The sequence below is a fragment of the Thermobia domestica genome, chromosome 18 (genome assembly GCF_964235325.1).
Source record: "Thermobia domestica chromosome 18, izTheDome1.hap1.1, whole genome shotgun sequence".
Lineage (NCBI taxonomy): Eukaryota > Metazoa > Arthropoda > Insecta > Zygentoma > Lepismatidae > Thermobia > Thermobia domestica.
The window spans coordinates 83,987,355-84,003,116 of NC_137471.1; the positions used below are offsets into that span (position 1 = coordinate 83,987,355).

The 15,762-nt window shown below is 35.0% G+C and overlaps 1 protein-coding gene across 3 annotated transcripts in view; it reads left to right on the forward strand.

The window, feature by feature from the left end:
- Positions 1-15,762, forward strand: part of olf186-M (Ki-ras-induced actin-interacting protein-IP3R-interacting domain olf186-M) — a 434,062-nt gene that overhangs the window by 399,622 nt on the left and 18,678 nt on the right. For 2 of the 3 annotated variants that reach the window (XM_081745924.1, XM_081745925.1), the window contains exon 11: positions 11,830-11,892. The exons of the other annotated variant lie outside the window; for it this stretch is intronic. In XM_081745924.1, coding sequence (XP_081602050.1) covers positions 11,830-11,892 — 63 coding nt within the window. The remainder of the gene's footprint in view (positions 1-11,829; positions 11,893-15,762) is intronic. 3 annotated transcript variants of the gene reach the window in all.

A 15,762-nucleotide genomic window follows, 5' to 3' on the forward strand; every position in this document is an offset into this window, starting at 1 on the left:
GTATGACTACAGTCAAGTGTAGAAGGACAAATATTACCCCAGTTTACATTAAAGAATCAACAATGTAAATTTATTACATTGTAGCACATTTATCATCCACAGTAACCATGCAAGAAATCCGTTTTTTGCATTATTGTAAACCATTACTTTTACTTTCCGTAGTGAAGAAAAATGAGTTTAAATCTTCAAGTTTGCGGCTTATGAACAAAAAGTTCCAATAGCTTTGAGCAAATTAATAGTAAGGTAATCTTTGGTGAACATATGAAAGTTTTACCTAATGTTCGAGAAACACTTTCTAGGTGATTTGACGTGGAGTGGCTCCACTGTTAAAAAAGTAGAACATGATATAGTACCTTCTTTCTTTAAATGAAGTAGTAGTCATTTTCAGTGCAAACCACTTGTAAAATGTCCTGTAAATCCTAATAATAAACGTCTCAGTATATGCGTCACGGCAAAATCCTAATAATAAACAATCACCCTAATAAATGTCACTACCTGCACTATCAGGTGTTAAATATGCCGATCTAAAATTATTGAGGCGACATAATCGTAACTTAAAAACTGCATTGTTTCAGTTTAGTTATTTCAAACTAGGACAAGGGCGAAACAACTTGTAAACATAAGAGATCAATGTTGTTCTTTGTACTATTGACATTGAGAAGACATAGGCAATGAAAAAAAAAAAAAAAGGAAATAATGACACAAGCAATAATTGTAAGCACTAACGCATTATTACTTACAAACAAAAACACAAGCATAATAATAATAACAACAATAAAAGATTTTAAAAAGTTCTAGATTGCAAGATAAAAATATACATATGAAAGTGGACAGGTTAAAGTTACAATAGTGTAAGTCTTTTTTTTTTTTCTTCCCAGAAGGAAAGACTTTGACATATAAACCAGATCCAAATAACTCAGTCTGTTTATGATTGTTCAACAGCCAATGGGATGGAAGTGGGAAACTCTAATGATAAAGGAAACAGTTGTTTTATCCAAATTTTTTACATACCTTTCCTGTTAGTTTCTGGATAACAAGAAAACATGACTTACACCACTGTTAACTTTAACCCGTCCAAATAAATCGGATTAAGTATTATGAAAATGAAATTGTATCAGTCGCTATAGCTCTGTTCTTTCTGTTTTATACACTAGGTTACTGTATAGTTGAGAATAGGAATTCTAGATTTTTTTAAATGCTCATTAAGCCCGAAAGTTAAGCTCTACAGGGGGGGGGGGGCGGTGGCTCAGTGGTAGAGCGTTCACCTCTGGTGCTTGGGGTCCCGGGTTCGATCCCAGCCCCCGCCAAGTGAACCTTGTGGTGGACAAACACCGTGCTCGTGGGTTTTCTCGGGGTTCTCCCGTTTCCTCCCACTTTCTTCATTCCACCATTTCACTCATCTCTCATCATCACCGTCTCCTTTAGCCTAACCGGTATAATCGTGGGACGTAAAACTCAAAGATTTCATTTCATTTTTTTAAGCTCTACAGAAGCAAATGTCTACCAGTAAATTATATCAATTAAACCCGTCTGGATTCTTACTATTCACGTTCATAAAGTCAAGCTATATATTATTCTTGCCACTTTCTCTTGGCTTGCTCGAAAATGATTTTATGAGCTAAAACGTGGTACTGCCTACGTGTTGCACCTACAATAAGTCAAGTAATATTTCTCCCACAAATGTTTCCCATATCAGTCTCCTATTTCTTGCCAACACTCTAGCGGCACTGGAATACTGTTTTTCGTGAGATCAGCGAGGTCAAGCGTGCTGCGTCCTGTTACAGTAAAGACGGGTGACCGTTCGTACTCGCCAGATAGTGTTGGCATTACTGTATCCACTTAGAGCCATGAGGACAATGGAGAACTATTTGAAAGAGAGAAGTAGCGAACAAACTCTGGTCAAGAAAGCCAGCATTAACGGCGAGGGGGGTCGATGTACCGACGACATACCATCCCAAAGGCTTGAGTACTACAAGCCGACTAATACGCCCTGTCCCCACCACGACTGTTGCACAAGGAGTTTGATTTTTAGTCTTGATCTAATTATCCGTGTGATGTTGGTAATAAGAGCTCTTTCGTGGCTAAGTGGATAGCGTTGACTGGACAGCTGTGCATAGAAAAACCTTAGATAGCCACCAGGAAGAACAAAAGCAGGGGTAGCGGCGCAAACGTAAAACAGCCAGAGGGGAAGGAGGGGAGCATAAGCAGCTGTGACCAGTGCACACCGATGACGACCAGGCGAGCTGCACACTGCACACCGAGACGAAGCTTCCTAACATAAGGAGAACGTGTAGCATAAATGTGAATATTGTAATAAAATTGGTTTATTTTTTAAAAATAAATATTAAAGAAACGATTAACGTTGAAGCGCTATTAAAAAAAAAAAAAAAAAAAAAGATGTTTAAGTTTATTCTGAATATACTTCAATATACTAATTCGAAAGTTTTGTGTGTGGCCTACGTTCTGTTGGCATATGAGAGCGATTGCAACTAAGTCATTTTAGTTCAGTAGTGATGGAAAGAATGCGTCACAAAACACCACACATGTGCCGCTTATGCCTTGTTAGGAGAGTCGTGGTCATCGCAAGGAACTTTGCTTCAGTACAAATGCAGCAAGCTGAGGATCCATTGGTCACGTCGACTATACAATACTCCACATAAAAAAAAAAAAAATCAGTAAAATTTAATGTACTGTTTTTTTTAAAAAAAAAAGAAGAAAAGAAAAATAACCACTGTTGTACACGGGCAGAATCTAAGCTGATTAGTTTCAGAGTGTTTATTATTCCCATAGACACCTTTATAACGTTGTAACTTCTTAAATCTACTGTTGTATTCAACAGGATATAGGTTAAATACTTTAATATGTTAAATACGGTTAACTATTATGAGTATGTATGAACAACTTTTCTATTTAAATTGAAAACAAGTTCCAATTTTCTAAAAGTCACGTCTTAAGTAACCCTCGTAGATGAGAAAATTAAATTTCTACGAGTTTCTGCGAATAGATGGGTTTCTGTGGGTTTCTGTAGGGAATAATAGTTGCAACTGGTTATGAAGTTCAAATATTTTTGTAAGTGTTATTGTAGTGATTTGCTTGAGCGGAGCTAGACTGTTTGACTATGCTATTTGCTTATTGTTATCCTTTCTGTGTAATATCTTGTGTATATATGGATCTGTAAATTCATAGAAAGGTGGAGGACCAATTCCCTCGAATATGGCTTTAAAAGCAGATTTTTCTTTCGATAACTCTATGTTATTTTCAAAGAAAAACAAATATTTAAGTCAAAAAGAGAGAGAAAAAAAACTGAAATACTTATTACACGTAAGATTCATAGAGCGAGAGGGCAGGATAATTCAGTGGTAGAACGGCCAACCACTAGAACTAAGAATTCTTGGATTGATCCTAGGTGATACAACTTCATTGTGGTGTGTTCGTAGATTTTGTCGAGGTTTCTCGTACATTTCCATTCCACTAACTACTTCATAAGTCATTCATTTTTGATAACAACCCAGTCGTGTAATCCTAAGTATGTTTGTGAGATTAAACTTAAAGATTTAATTTAATTTCATTAAATAAGGCTCATGTTACATTAAGCGCAGAACCAGTCTGTCTGTCTGTTGTTCTTTCTTTTAGGAAAACCAGTTTTGAAACAATTGCAGTATGAATGTCTTAAATGTTGTATAATTGTTCGTTAGTTGGTCAGTGTGAAAAATTTGTGTGTGTCCTACCTTAAGTCCAGATTAAAAAGTTCCCATAAACATGTATCCAGAATTAAATTTTACTTAAACTACTCGCTGAGCAAAGTAAGACGTTTATTGTAAAACTTATTAACGTGTAACAGTTTCGCCAACTATCCACTTGGCTTCATCAGGACACTCTCTGTTGATCCGCGTGTTTGACGAAGCCAAAGTGGATAGTTGGCGAAATGTTACACGTTAATAAGTTTTAAAATAAACGTATTGGTTTGCTCAGTGAGTAGTTTCAATAAAATGTAAGTCTATTATAAGCAGGGCCCGGATCTTGTTGACAAGTCAACTTTTTTCTGTTACGCATAGGGCGAGGGAAGTTCAAATAAAAACGTTATCCATCAACTCTAGGTTCTAAAAATATATTTTTTAGGGTCAACTTTTGGTCATTTTTTGCCGTTTTGAAGTTTTAGGTCATTTTTTAAATATTTTAAGGTAACTTTTAGGTCTCTTATGGTCTTTTTATTCTTTTTTCTTCTACATAAGGAAATTTTAAAATGAACACTGCTTACGGATATGAAAAACACTGTTTACGCAGTTAAATGATCTCTTTTCCTGCTTCCTGACTATTGGGGTGGAAAAACGGCTTTCTTAACAAGCTAATGAAAACTAAGCTGTAACTGGTTGACGAGGGATAGTGGTTGGTAGGTGGCCAAACAAATAGTTGACCACAAAGAATGTGATCACGTGAATAACTAAAAATGGATTAGAAGGCGTACTAAGGTGTTAAACAGGGTTTTTATCTATTCTCATGTAGTTTACACTTGCGAACTTTTATTGTTTAAGAGTGCTTCCTAGTTTCAACTCGGGAATGAATTGACGCTTTCAGTACGTACAATGCCGTACAATGGACTGATCAATGGACTGCAATTAAACTGAAACAAAATTTTTTGAATACGAGTGAGAAATAACTAAAAATCCAATAGATATTTAAAAAATATCAATGTTTAACGAAATAAAAGTTTAAAAGAACGCAAGTTTTAAGGTCAATTTTTTGAGAATTTTAGAGTCATTTTACAGGAATTTTAGTGTCATTTTATAGGCCACTTTTTAGAAAATTTTAGGTCAACAAGATCCGGGCCCCGATTATAAGCAAAGCTTGTACAATGGTATGTATCCAGAAATGGATAGTTTGTAGGTAATAGCTCTCCAGTGCGTAGTGTTGAGTTGATTTTGAGTTTAACATTCCTTTCAGCGGTGAGGCTATATGAGACGGAACCTGATTATTAACGTGGAATCCAAATCACATGAGCCCCCGTCGGGAATCGAACTCGGGTCTCCCACGCCAAAGGCGCGTACGCTAACCACTTAGCAACGAAGGAGCTCGCTCAGTGCGTAGAACATTATACTTTAACGTTGAGTATATCCAGTTCTTTAAAGAAAATGTATATCTAAATGGGTATGTAAAAGTGGGTTTATCGGCAAGAAATACAACCTCTTGGTGAAAGATTTTGTATAAATTCTCTATTATTGTTAGCGTTTAACGAGAAAAAAGTTTCCATAAGTGAGGTACATACCAATTAATAGATCTCATTGAGCTAAACCAACTGATATAAAAATGATGGTGCGATAACTGCGCCATCTATTACGATGATACTGAAGTATATACTAATCTTGCTTTCCGTTATGAGATTAGTAAGACGACAGTATACAGTATGGTTGATGAGATAAAGCCCAAAATTATGATTAGCTCTTAAACTTTATTTATTGTTTATAATATTGCCCAAAAGTGATGCCTATCAATCCATTTATCACATTGACTTGAATAAAATGACATGCCTGAGGATAAATTCTGATATGTAGTCGTTCAGAAAGATGGCGTTAAAAGTACATGCTGTTCATTGCCAGTCTAAGAAAGATGGCGTTAAATGTATGCCATTTCATTGCTAGTCTGAGAAAAATGGCGTTAAAAGTGTGCTGTTCAGTGCCAGTCTAAGAAAGATGGCATTAAAAGTATGCCATTCATTGCCAATCTGATGCAGTTGATGGTATTTATTCTGCTGTAATAGATTATTTATTATTTTATGTAGTGCGTATGAAAAAAACACACTGTTAAGTAGCAGATCATATCTACTCTTGTTTGATATTCATAACACAACGTACCTAGTCCTAACAGTGATGCTTGGTACTTTAACCTTGCGTTGCTGCATATCTTAAGAGCTGTAGGCGTTTAATCTTGTACGAAATAGGAGAGGTCCAACGTTTACTTCCAGATCTGAAGCCAAACAATACTCGGTCTGGCCAGTGCTTAGATAGGTTACAATTGGAGACAAACCAGTACGTTTTGGCCATGATGTTTGTCCAGTGTCGTGAGGGCAATAGCGGTGTAACCTGCAATAAAGCGGTAGCCTATTGCTATTAACGGAGGAGTGTCCATGTACCGAGTACACATTACCCTAAAAGCACGAGAGCTAAAGCTAGCTGGTGGGCCTTGGCACTTGCCGGCTGCTATGCTGCCGAATTTAGTTTAGGTAGAAATGGGAAAGAATACCTTTAGAAATTTAGATGGGATGGGTTAGGACCCTTTCATAAGAATATGTTGCATCAGCTCCGGGACAGGTCATATTAGAAATTAAAGTTCAGTGTTCCATTCCTTCGAGAGTTTCTTGAACCAAAACTATGCATTTCCGGACAAATTCATAAGGATTTAATACTTTGTTTTGATAGAGATATTTGAGATATTTTTAAAAAGTAGGAAATCGGGACATTGCGTTGTACATAAAAAATATCAAACGCTGTTTTTTTTTTTTTTTTTTGGTGGGAGGGGACATATTTTCTATATGTTATTTTTATTATCACTACTGAAATTATTGAAACGAAAGACAAATCAATAGCTAAACTGAAAAAGAAATTAAGAAACTGAAATTTAATTTTACAGTACAAAAATTGAGCTTATCATGGTTTCCGAAATAACATGTTCTTCTTAAGTTGACGAAGTAAGGTTTAAAAGTCCTTAACAAAGGGTATTCATAAAAAACTAGTCCCACTTCTCAGCCTTCGGCTGCGTCCTGTACAAAAATTTCTATGTCTACTCAAATTCCTGAAGAAGAGAAAAATGAAAATGCATTGTGTCATTGCCATAACAGATATTATTATTATTATTATTATTATTATTATTATTATTATTATTATTATTATTATTTCATTTTCGTTCGTGGGAAGAACTAAGCACCAGAGGTAAACGGGAATTTAAAATAATACATCTTTTGAGTCCGCTGACAAACGCGCCGTTTAACGTCCCGGTTGTAATCTGTCGAGACACTGTCGGGATGAACCCATTAAAAAAAATCCAGATTATTGGCACTGTTTAATTTACCACTATTTTAGCAGTAGTAAGAAGACTAGATAAAGGAGAAAAAAATAAATATAATTTGTAGGTTCAATTTCTGAACGCGAAAGATTAAACATCTAAATAACTTTAATGCCAGTTTAACAAATCGATCTAATTTCGTTTTAAGTTCTTAAACTACACAATCTTCTATAAATCACTCGACACTTGCACAATAAGTTGTAGGCCTATTTAGTTTTCATTGACTAGTCATGTAACAAAAATACAATTTGTTCGAAATTACGATGTGTGATCAAAAAATACAGCGAATAATTTTATTAGAAACAAAGTAATAAATTTACATTGAATTTAATTTAAACTCCTTCAAAGTACTGTCCTTGACTAGTAATGCACTTATTCCAACGTTGAATCCATGACTGAAAGCTTTTCTGAAAGGATTCTTTTGGAATGGCGTTCAGCTACTCTGTTGTGGCCCTCTCAATGTAAGGAATGGTGTCAAAACATTTTCACTTAAGCATGGTTTTAAGTTTTGGAAAGAGTCAGAAGTCGCATGGTGCTGTATCTGGAGAGCACAGCGAATGTGGATAGACAAGGATATTTTTTTCAGCCAAAAACTCGCGGATCAAAAGCAAAGTGTGGCACGGCGCGTTCTCGTGGTTAAGAAGGAAGCCATTTGCCCATTTAATCGGCGCTTAAAATGTTTCTCATGAACCCTTACGAAATGTTTAGTTCTTTGGAAAGCTCTCGAATCGTCATTCGTCTGTTTGAACCAGAGATGTGCGTCTACGCGTAAAAAACGATAACGTTTACGTGTCAACAATGCGTAGACAATGTAAACAACGTAGACTATGTAGAATATGTCAACAACACGTAATTTAATATGGCGTCGTGGACAATAAAGGAGCTTTCTTTTGTCGTTACCTTGCGAAATTGCGTACAAAATAAAATACCTAGACCAGCGAATAGTAACTTTCGAATACTTAGTTTCGTCTTGATGAAGGAAAATAACAAATATTATGCATTTTGTAAAATATGCAAGAAAAAATTGGCAAATACAGCAGCTTCAAGACTGAAAGCCCACAGGTGAGAAATAGTTTTGTACGTTTCATTATAAAAGCAGTGCTCGAAGTGGAAAATCTAAGGAAGTGGTATGCACAGACAAAGGATATAGGATTAATTCTTCTACCTTTCTTAAACACTACAGCAGCATCGACAGCGCAACTCCAGCGTTGTCATCCGTATCACTTTCAGATTAGATAATTCCCTCTACTTTTTATATGTTAGTCGTTTCCCTAATCTTTCGCTACACCTAAGCAAAACAACTGAATGAGGAAATATGAAAAACGAGCAACGAAATTCTTCCTTACATTTGATCGTGGTTGTCTACATAGTCTACACGAAAAAAAAGGTGAATGTAGATTACGTATAGATTACAGTAGACAATCGCGTAGACGTAAAGTTATAGTTTACGGCACATCACTGGTTTGAACATATCATTTGTGCCACTTTTTGCACGTTTTCATCTATTTTTGACGTTCAAGGACGTATCGATCAACTGACTTTTTGCTGCTTTTGGATAGCTCCTACCACTTGCAAACAGTCTTCAATGCTACTGCTTCATCGCCATACACTGATTTTGACATTTCGTGAGCTTCTTTGGCACTCTTTTGCAGCTTAGAACAAAACTTAATGTTGGCACGCGACAAACACTCTTAGCACGTCCTCACTTTTCTGTCTCTGGAAGCCAACTATCGTTTAAACTCGACTGTATCAAAGGTTTAGGTTGTCGGGCTTATTAGTTGATATGAATACAACATCGATAGGTGGCACTGTGCAACTACAGTACTTTCACCGTACTCTTTGATAACACCTTGTATATTGGTAAGTTGTAGCTTCTATAAAATAATTTGTCTTCATGAAACTCTTTTGTACGTTGTTGCGTTTTGTTGGTGCACTTTCTCATTGCAGACTGCATGTAAAAGCGTTCTTAAATAATACGCTTGTGGAATGATTTGTTAGACGTGGTTCTATAAAATGCCTTTCCTCTTCTTCAGATCTTATCCTACAAATTTTTTAGTATGTGTAATGAAAGACCGAGTTTATTTGCTGAGTAGTCGATATTTGGAATTTAAGGAAATGTATTATAAACAGAATACGAAAAGCATCTGTAATGCCGTTTTTCGGATTCGAAAAAAAAAAATTGTATACGTTGAATATGAAAATGAACACTTTTAAGTATAAAACGTAGTTTTGTAAAGGAAATTTTAATAAAATAAAATTTAAAACAATTTCTTAGTATTGATTTCATGGATTTAAATGGGTTTCTGTCTAACTTACTTTCACTTTTTACTATGAAGTATCAGTTACATCACTTTTAATTTTTTCCCCTTTACGTTTCTGATTACAAACATTTTCTGATTATTTATCTACACGCACGAAATGTAATGTGAGCGTGAAAAAATATCTATCAAGATTTCGTCAGTGCAAGATGAGTATTGTTTCATTTTGCAACTAATGTGTTGCCGCTAAGGGTACTACATGTATATGATAATTCATAATTAGAAATTCAAGGGTACAAATATACTATCATTATGATGCAGTTACATCATAGTTTGCTTTCGTAATTCGTCAGTTATAGCGCAAGGAAGTTATTATTATTATTATTATTATTATTATTATTATTATTATTATTATTATTATTATTATTATTATTATTATTATTATTATTATTAAAGAACGTAGTTCAGATCTATATTTATTGTACAATAGATGATAGTGTGTTGTGTCACGTGAGTTGTGTTTTGTATGTGTCTGAATATCTCCACATTCCATCTTGTATACCGCCCATCCGGAAAGATTGTTTGATAGATTTCTTTGTTATCAGCTATGCCAGCAAGTAATTCACTCAGTTTTGAGCTGGCTTATATACTTGTTTGGTCAAGTAAACTATCGTCTCGCCATTTATATTGAAGGTTAGATTAAATGGACTTATGGGAACTAGAATTTGATTTTCGGTAATTTTTGTGGTATTGTGTGATTCAGTTTTAATTATCAATTTATGTTGTTTCTCACTAAAAAGAACGACAAGATTTCAATTTGGCGATTCAACGCAAAACGCGGCAATGATTTAAAAATATTAAAAAAAAAAAAAAAAAAAAAAAAAAGTAAATGACGCTTACTTCGATATCGTTTATAAATTTTGTGGGTAATGTTTCGACTTAGAATCTGCATTTCTTTGAGCCAATACAAAAAGCGGAAGAATATCATATTAGGTGAGTTTTAAGGTTATTTAAATGCGAGAAGTTCAAATTATTGTGTCTGTTAAACTGAAAAATACGTATGTAGAAATTGTGTTTCAGCTTTTTGCTGTTGCAACTATTCCGTGTTTATTTGTGTATAGTTTGCCAGGCCTTGTGTATCCGAAATTTATAGTTTTTTAAATGTTCATTTTTAATCCTATACGCCACCATCCACACGCAGTCGATATGGTATATGATATGATAATAATGAGTGCATACAAAAAAAAAAAAAAAAAAAAAAGATAGGAAGAAACTGTATAAGAATACTTACGCATTTTTGAGTTCAACGTGTGAAATAATTCGACCCCCTCACGTTTAGATAGCATAAGAACTTAGCTCCCTTCTGCATTTAGTATTTGTTCATAAGGTAGAATTGCAGGTTCTTAGCAATGAAAGTCTAACCACAAATCACATGAAGGACATTGAGGTAAGCTTCAATTATTGACACAAATATAAGCTTTTTCCGACAGTTTCAGCACGCAAATAATATGATATATAGCGTTTCAAAACAACACCGACAACGTTTGGGAGGTGATTCCTGACACCAAGATAAGACAGAAACTATAGACCAACCTGGGCGCCCAAATGCTTCCTTGTGGAGCTATAGGCTGCCGGAAACGAAAAAATGAACTTTAAAGGTCCATAGCTCCAAAACTATGGGTCCATAGTCGGGTAAAGATTTCACTTAGAAACTAATATGTGTGCTATCCAAAAATACGTGTTTCAGAATCCTAAGGTGCTCACGCAACAATTTTTATAGAGGGAGTTTGGCTACGGGCATGTAATTTGAAGCACTAACCAACTACCTCCATAAATATTATTGCGGAAGTACAGCAGGTTTGTGAAACTTAGATATTTGGATAGGGCACATACTAGTTCCTAAGTGAAATCTTGACCCGACTACTGTAGGTCCCATAGTTTTGGAGCTATGGACCTTTTAAAGTATTTCTTTTTTTTATGTTTTCGGCAGCCTATAACTTCAAAAGAAAGCATTTGTGCACCCAGGTTGATCTATACTTTTCGTCTGATCTTGGTGTCAGGAATCATCTCACAAACGTTGTCGGTGTTGTTTTGAATATATATATATAATGTTATCGTAGACTACTAGATTTTGGGAATGATATATTATTTGGGGTTTTAAGTCGTGGTAGTCAATCTATTACTAAAAATAGAGAAAATGAGTAACATCTTAACATATTAACAAGTATTATTTTAAATTTCCTTATGTTCCCCTACATAAAAATATTTGTTCTGTTAAGAGGACTTTTTTTTTTTAATTTCCAGTTAGGTGTGGCATTCTATTTTTGTATTTACTGGTGCACAAAAATATATATACGTATGCTGAAAAGTTGTAGGTATCCCTTCCTTGCTGTGAAGTTATTCTGCTTGTTCTGTTTTTTCACGTTGTTATTGCATGCTATGTGGCACATGTTTACAGTTTCTTTTACATTTTTTATTTTTCTCCTGGAAACTCACATTGAACCTCTGTTTGCAGGTGAGGGGTTACCGGGTATCTCTGGGATCTGAGACAGAGTTTGCATGTCACAGTTTGGAGGAGGTAAGCTTAGCTTTCTTGCACTTGGACTGGAGAGAGTTCTTTTTGTTTTTTGTTGTACATTTTTCTTGTGTACCACAAGTGATTTATTTCTACCTTCTTATCCTCTTCCTACCCTGTCTTTTCTAATTTGTGTTTTCTTTAATAGTGTGTTTAGTGTTTAAAAGTCAATTAAGGAAAAGGTTTTATGGTGGCACAGTAAAGATAACATAATAAGACACTCAGTTTAATGCGACATGCCCTTCGATAACTCAACTTGAGAGCCTGACATACTAAAAATAATACCAAATTTACCATTTTTCTTTGGTTTGTTTTTCATAAGTGAAAGGAGATAATGAAATGCAACTTACCACAGTGATAGATAATGTTATTCTACAACAGAAAATATGAACCTGAAGAATTTTCAGTGTTGCCATCCAGTGAAATTACAGTGTTGCCAGAATAGCATTTCCCCAAAAATCTAAATTAATTCAGCGACTAGGAACGAACTTGACTGCAGCTGATTACGTATCATGTTGCTTTGACATCCTATGTACTACTTTTTAAATGATAGTTGTATTTAGTTTGTAATAAACAAAATAGTTTTAACATACAGTTATTGAAATTTAATAATAATGTTATCTAAAAAGTAGTTCACAGGATACTAAAACAACGTGATACGTAATCAAGTGCAGTTGAGTTCGTTTCTTTAGTTGCTGCATTAGCTTAGAGTTTGGGAGAAATGTTAATCTGGCGACACTGTAATTTCTATGAATGGCAACACTGAAAATTCTTCAGGTTCATATTTTCTGTTGTAGAATAACATTATCTATCACTCTGGTAAGTTGCATTTCATGATCTCTCACTTATGAAAAACAAGCAGAAGAAACATGGTAAATTTTGTATTATTTTTAGTATGTCAGGCTCTTAAGAGGGAGCTGAATTGCATACAGCTAGTATGGATTAAGACAGTGATGGGGTCACTGTGGCTCTCGTACAGATGTAGCACCCTGAAAGGGTTGTATTAGAAACACACTGACACATTAGCATTTAACTTTACTTCTAAAGTACGTGCATCCCAGTTCGAATTAGATTATAACGAACTTAAATCGTGAATAGGGCTTACTATTACAATAACTGTGTAAATGTACCATTTTGATTTAAGTGAATTATGTTTGCCGGCCTAATTATTTTTCTTTTCTTTCTTTCTTTGACATTCTTCTGAAATGTTTTGCTTGTTTCATTACATGGTCTGTAAAGTTTTGGGGAAACTGTGGCACAATACCTCGTTGTAAACGACAATACGTTAATGCAGCTGTATGGATGGAAGAGTTAGGAATATATTAAAGATTTAATGTATTATACTGTGATATCTTGGAACATGAATTTAAGCTGTTCCAGAACCTTGTTTGAGTTTCAAGCCAAGTTTTTCTCCTTTAAAATAATAGAATCTTGATTAACCCATTACTGGGTTCCACGAACTCGAATGATTTTAACAGTAAATACACTGGATTTTAAGGTAAAATGTTAACAAATAAGAAGAAGAAAAAGAATAGTTTACCAAATATTGTTAGGGTCTTAAAGTCTAGGCTCGGATAGGTAGGTCATGTAGCCAGGATGGAAGAATATAGAAACGCTTTCAAAGTTTTAACTGGAAATCCAATCGGGAAACTACCATTAGGAAAACATAGGCACAGATGGGAGGACAATATGCAGATCTTAAGATCGATGTTGCAGAAATAGGAATACAGAGTAGAAACTGGATCCAGTTGGCTAAGGACAGAAGTCAGTGGAGAACTTTCGTGAACGCGGCATTGAACCTCCGGATTCCGTAGGCCATAGAGTTAGTTTTTAGTTAGTTAATAATAATAAACAGGTACAAAGATATCAAATGAAAAGCCGAAGTCACACGAGATGCTCTTACACTAGCTTCAGACAACGGACTAAACGACAAAGCACAGGCGAAATGCACGTAAAAACACACCCAAAATACACGCTGGGCATTCTAATTCCAAAGCAGCGTTCGTATTCCGAGGCAAATTTTGCTTCGCAGTTTCCGTTCGTATTATAGGTTGTCTGGGCTCTGAGGCATTCGAATTTCAGGGGCAATACTGTATTAATAATTAAAATTTTCACGAAGAAATTGATTGTTAATATTATAAATTACAACTTTGATATGTCCATGAAGCTTCAATCGGGATAGCTGGATTAACGTATGTATTGTTTACATTGAACTATTAGGTCATTTTATACAAAAAGCTTCATACACCCGAAGTATATAATGAAAAGTTTTATGAACCATACTAAATCGAAGATGTTAATCCATACTAGTTGTATTCACTCCTGCTTTCTCTTAATTATAGATTTAGGAATGTTTCAACTCATTAGGACTTGTAAATAGAGACTTAAAGTGATTGGAGATAGGATTTAAAGAATTTATTGTGACTTAAGCAATTCGAAGCGAATAAACTTACCATAGAATTAAAAATTCAAAAACCTGCTACGCAGTTTAAAAGACAACTGAAAATACAAGTCTGCTTTTGTACTCAATTAAAGTTCGCTTGTAGCCAAATGTGTGCCTTTAGTGAGCATAATCCTAGATTCCCGTTCGATTTCCGTGTGCTTCACATGCTAGTGGGTCCAGAAGCGTCATATACAGATACGAAGTACAACTTCTACTGTACTATTATGCGCGATAAAAAAAAAAATAAAATAAATAAATAAATAAAATAAAATAAAATAAAATAAAGGGGGAACGTTAATTGTAATTGTAAGAAGTGGGGCAACTCCGTACCCCCATTTCGAGCACACTTTGCTTGTAAACGGTAAATCAACAACTGTATATAACGTACTTGAATGATAGACATACATGGTTAGTTTGAAGTCCTATCATAACGGCAACGTCAGTATCATCCACACGGGGGTCCCCTATTAAACTAGTATTAGGTGAGAGGGTGACATAATGTCTCTGTATATCGTAAAACCAACTGCGCTTAGAAGAGGAAAGAAAGATAAGACTCTGGAGATGGGCAGCAGTCGCCTCCTTCACCCTTCCCATGTATCTGCCCCTGGGTTCTCAAAATTTTGTTGGTGATGTTAACTGAGCTTTGTGAGATAGTTAGGAGCTACTAGAAACAAAGATGCAGGGGTTTCCGTCTAGGTAGTCAGACTTAACAACCATGGAATTGGAAGAACTGAACACATATCACCCTATTAAGTCAGCGACAATCATTCATACGTTACAGCGTCAGAAAGTTGAGTTTTCAAAGTATTTTCCTTGACTTGAGATTTTGTAGCATTTTCTACAGAATTAAATTACCATGGAGTTGAAAACTGCAAAATGTAACCTGCAAGCAACATGTATATTCAAATATTAAAATGATTAAACTTCGCTAGAAATGATGCGTAGTGTTATGTTAAATCCATGAGTGAATGATTGTAGTATCCTTAAGTTCTATGAACAGAATGGAGTCGAGTGTAATTCACACTGAAACTGTGGATACTTCCTTTTTAGCTTTATGTACAAAAAGGCTCCTGGGTATTATTCACATTAGTATATGATTCTTTATTAGAATGTTGTAGAAGATAACATAAAGTGCTTAGAAATAAATTCCTCTAACTAAATGATAATACTACTTACAGATTTCTGTAATTTCTGAATTTCTTTTAAGCTTCCAAGCTTTCGACTCTCCCTTGAAGTCTTCGTCACGGAGGTTAAAAACAGGAAGAAAAAGAATAAAAATTTAATGTTAAAAAAAAAAAAAAAAAAAAAAAAAAGAAACGGACTTACCGAGGGAAGAGTTGTGTTGACCAGAAACACGTTGTCAATTTGAATCATCTTCATCCGCTGATCCCCGACGTACATGACAATGTGTTTCCGTTCACACAGCTCTT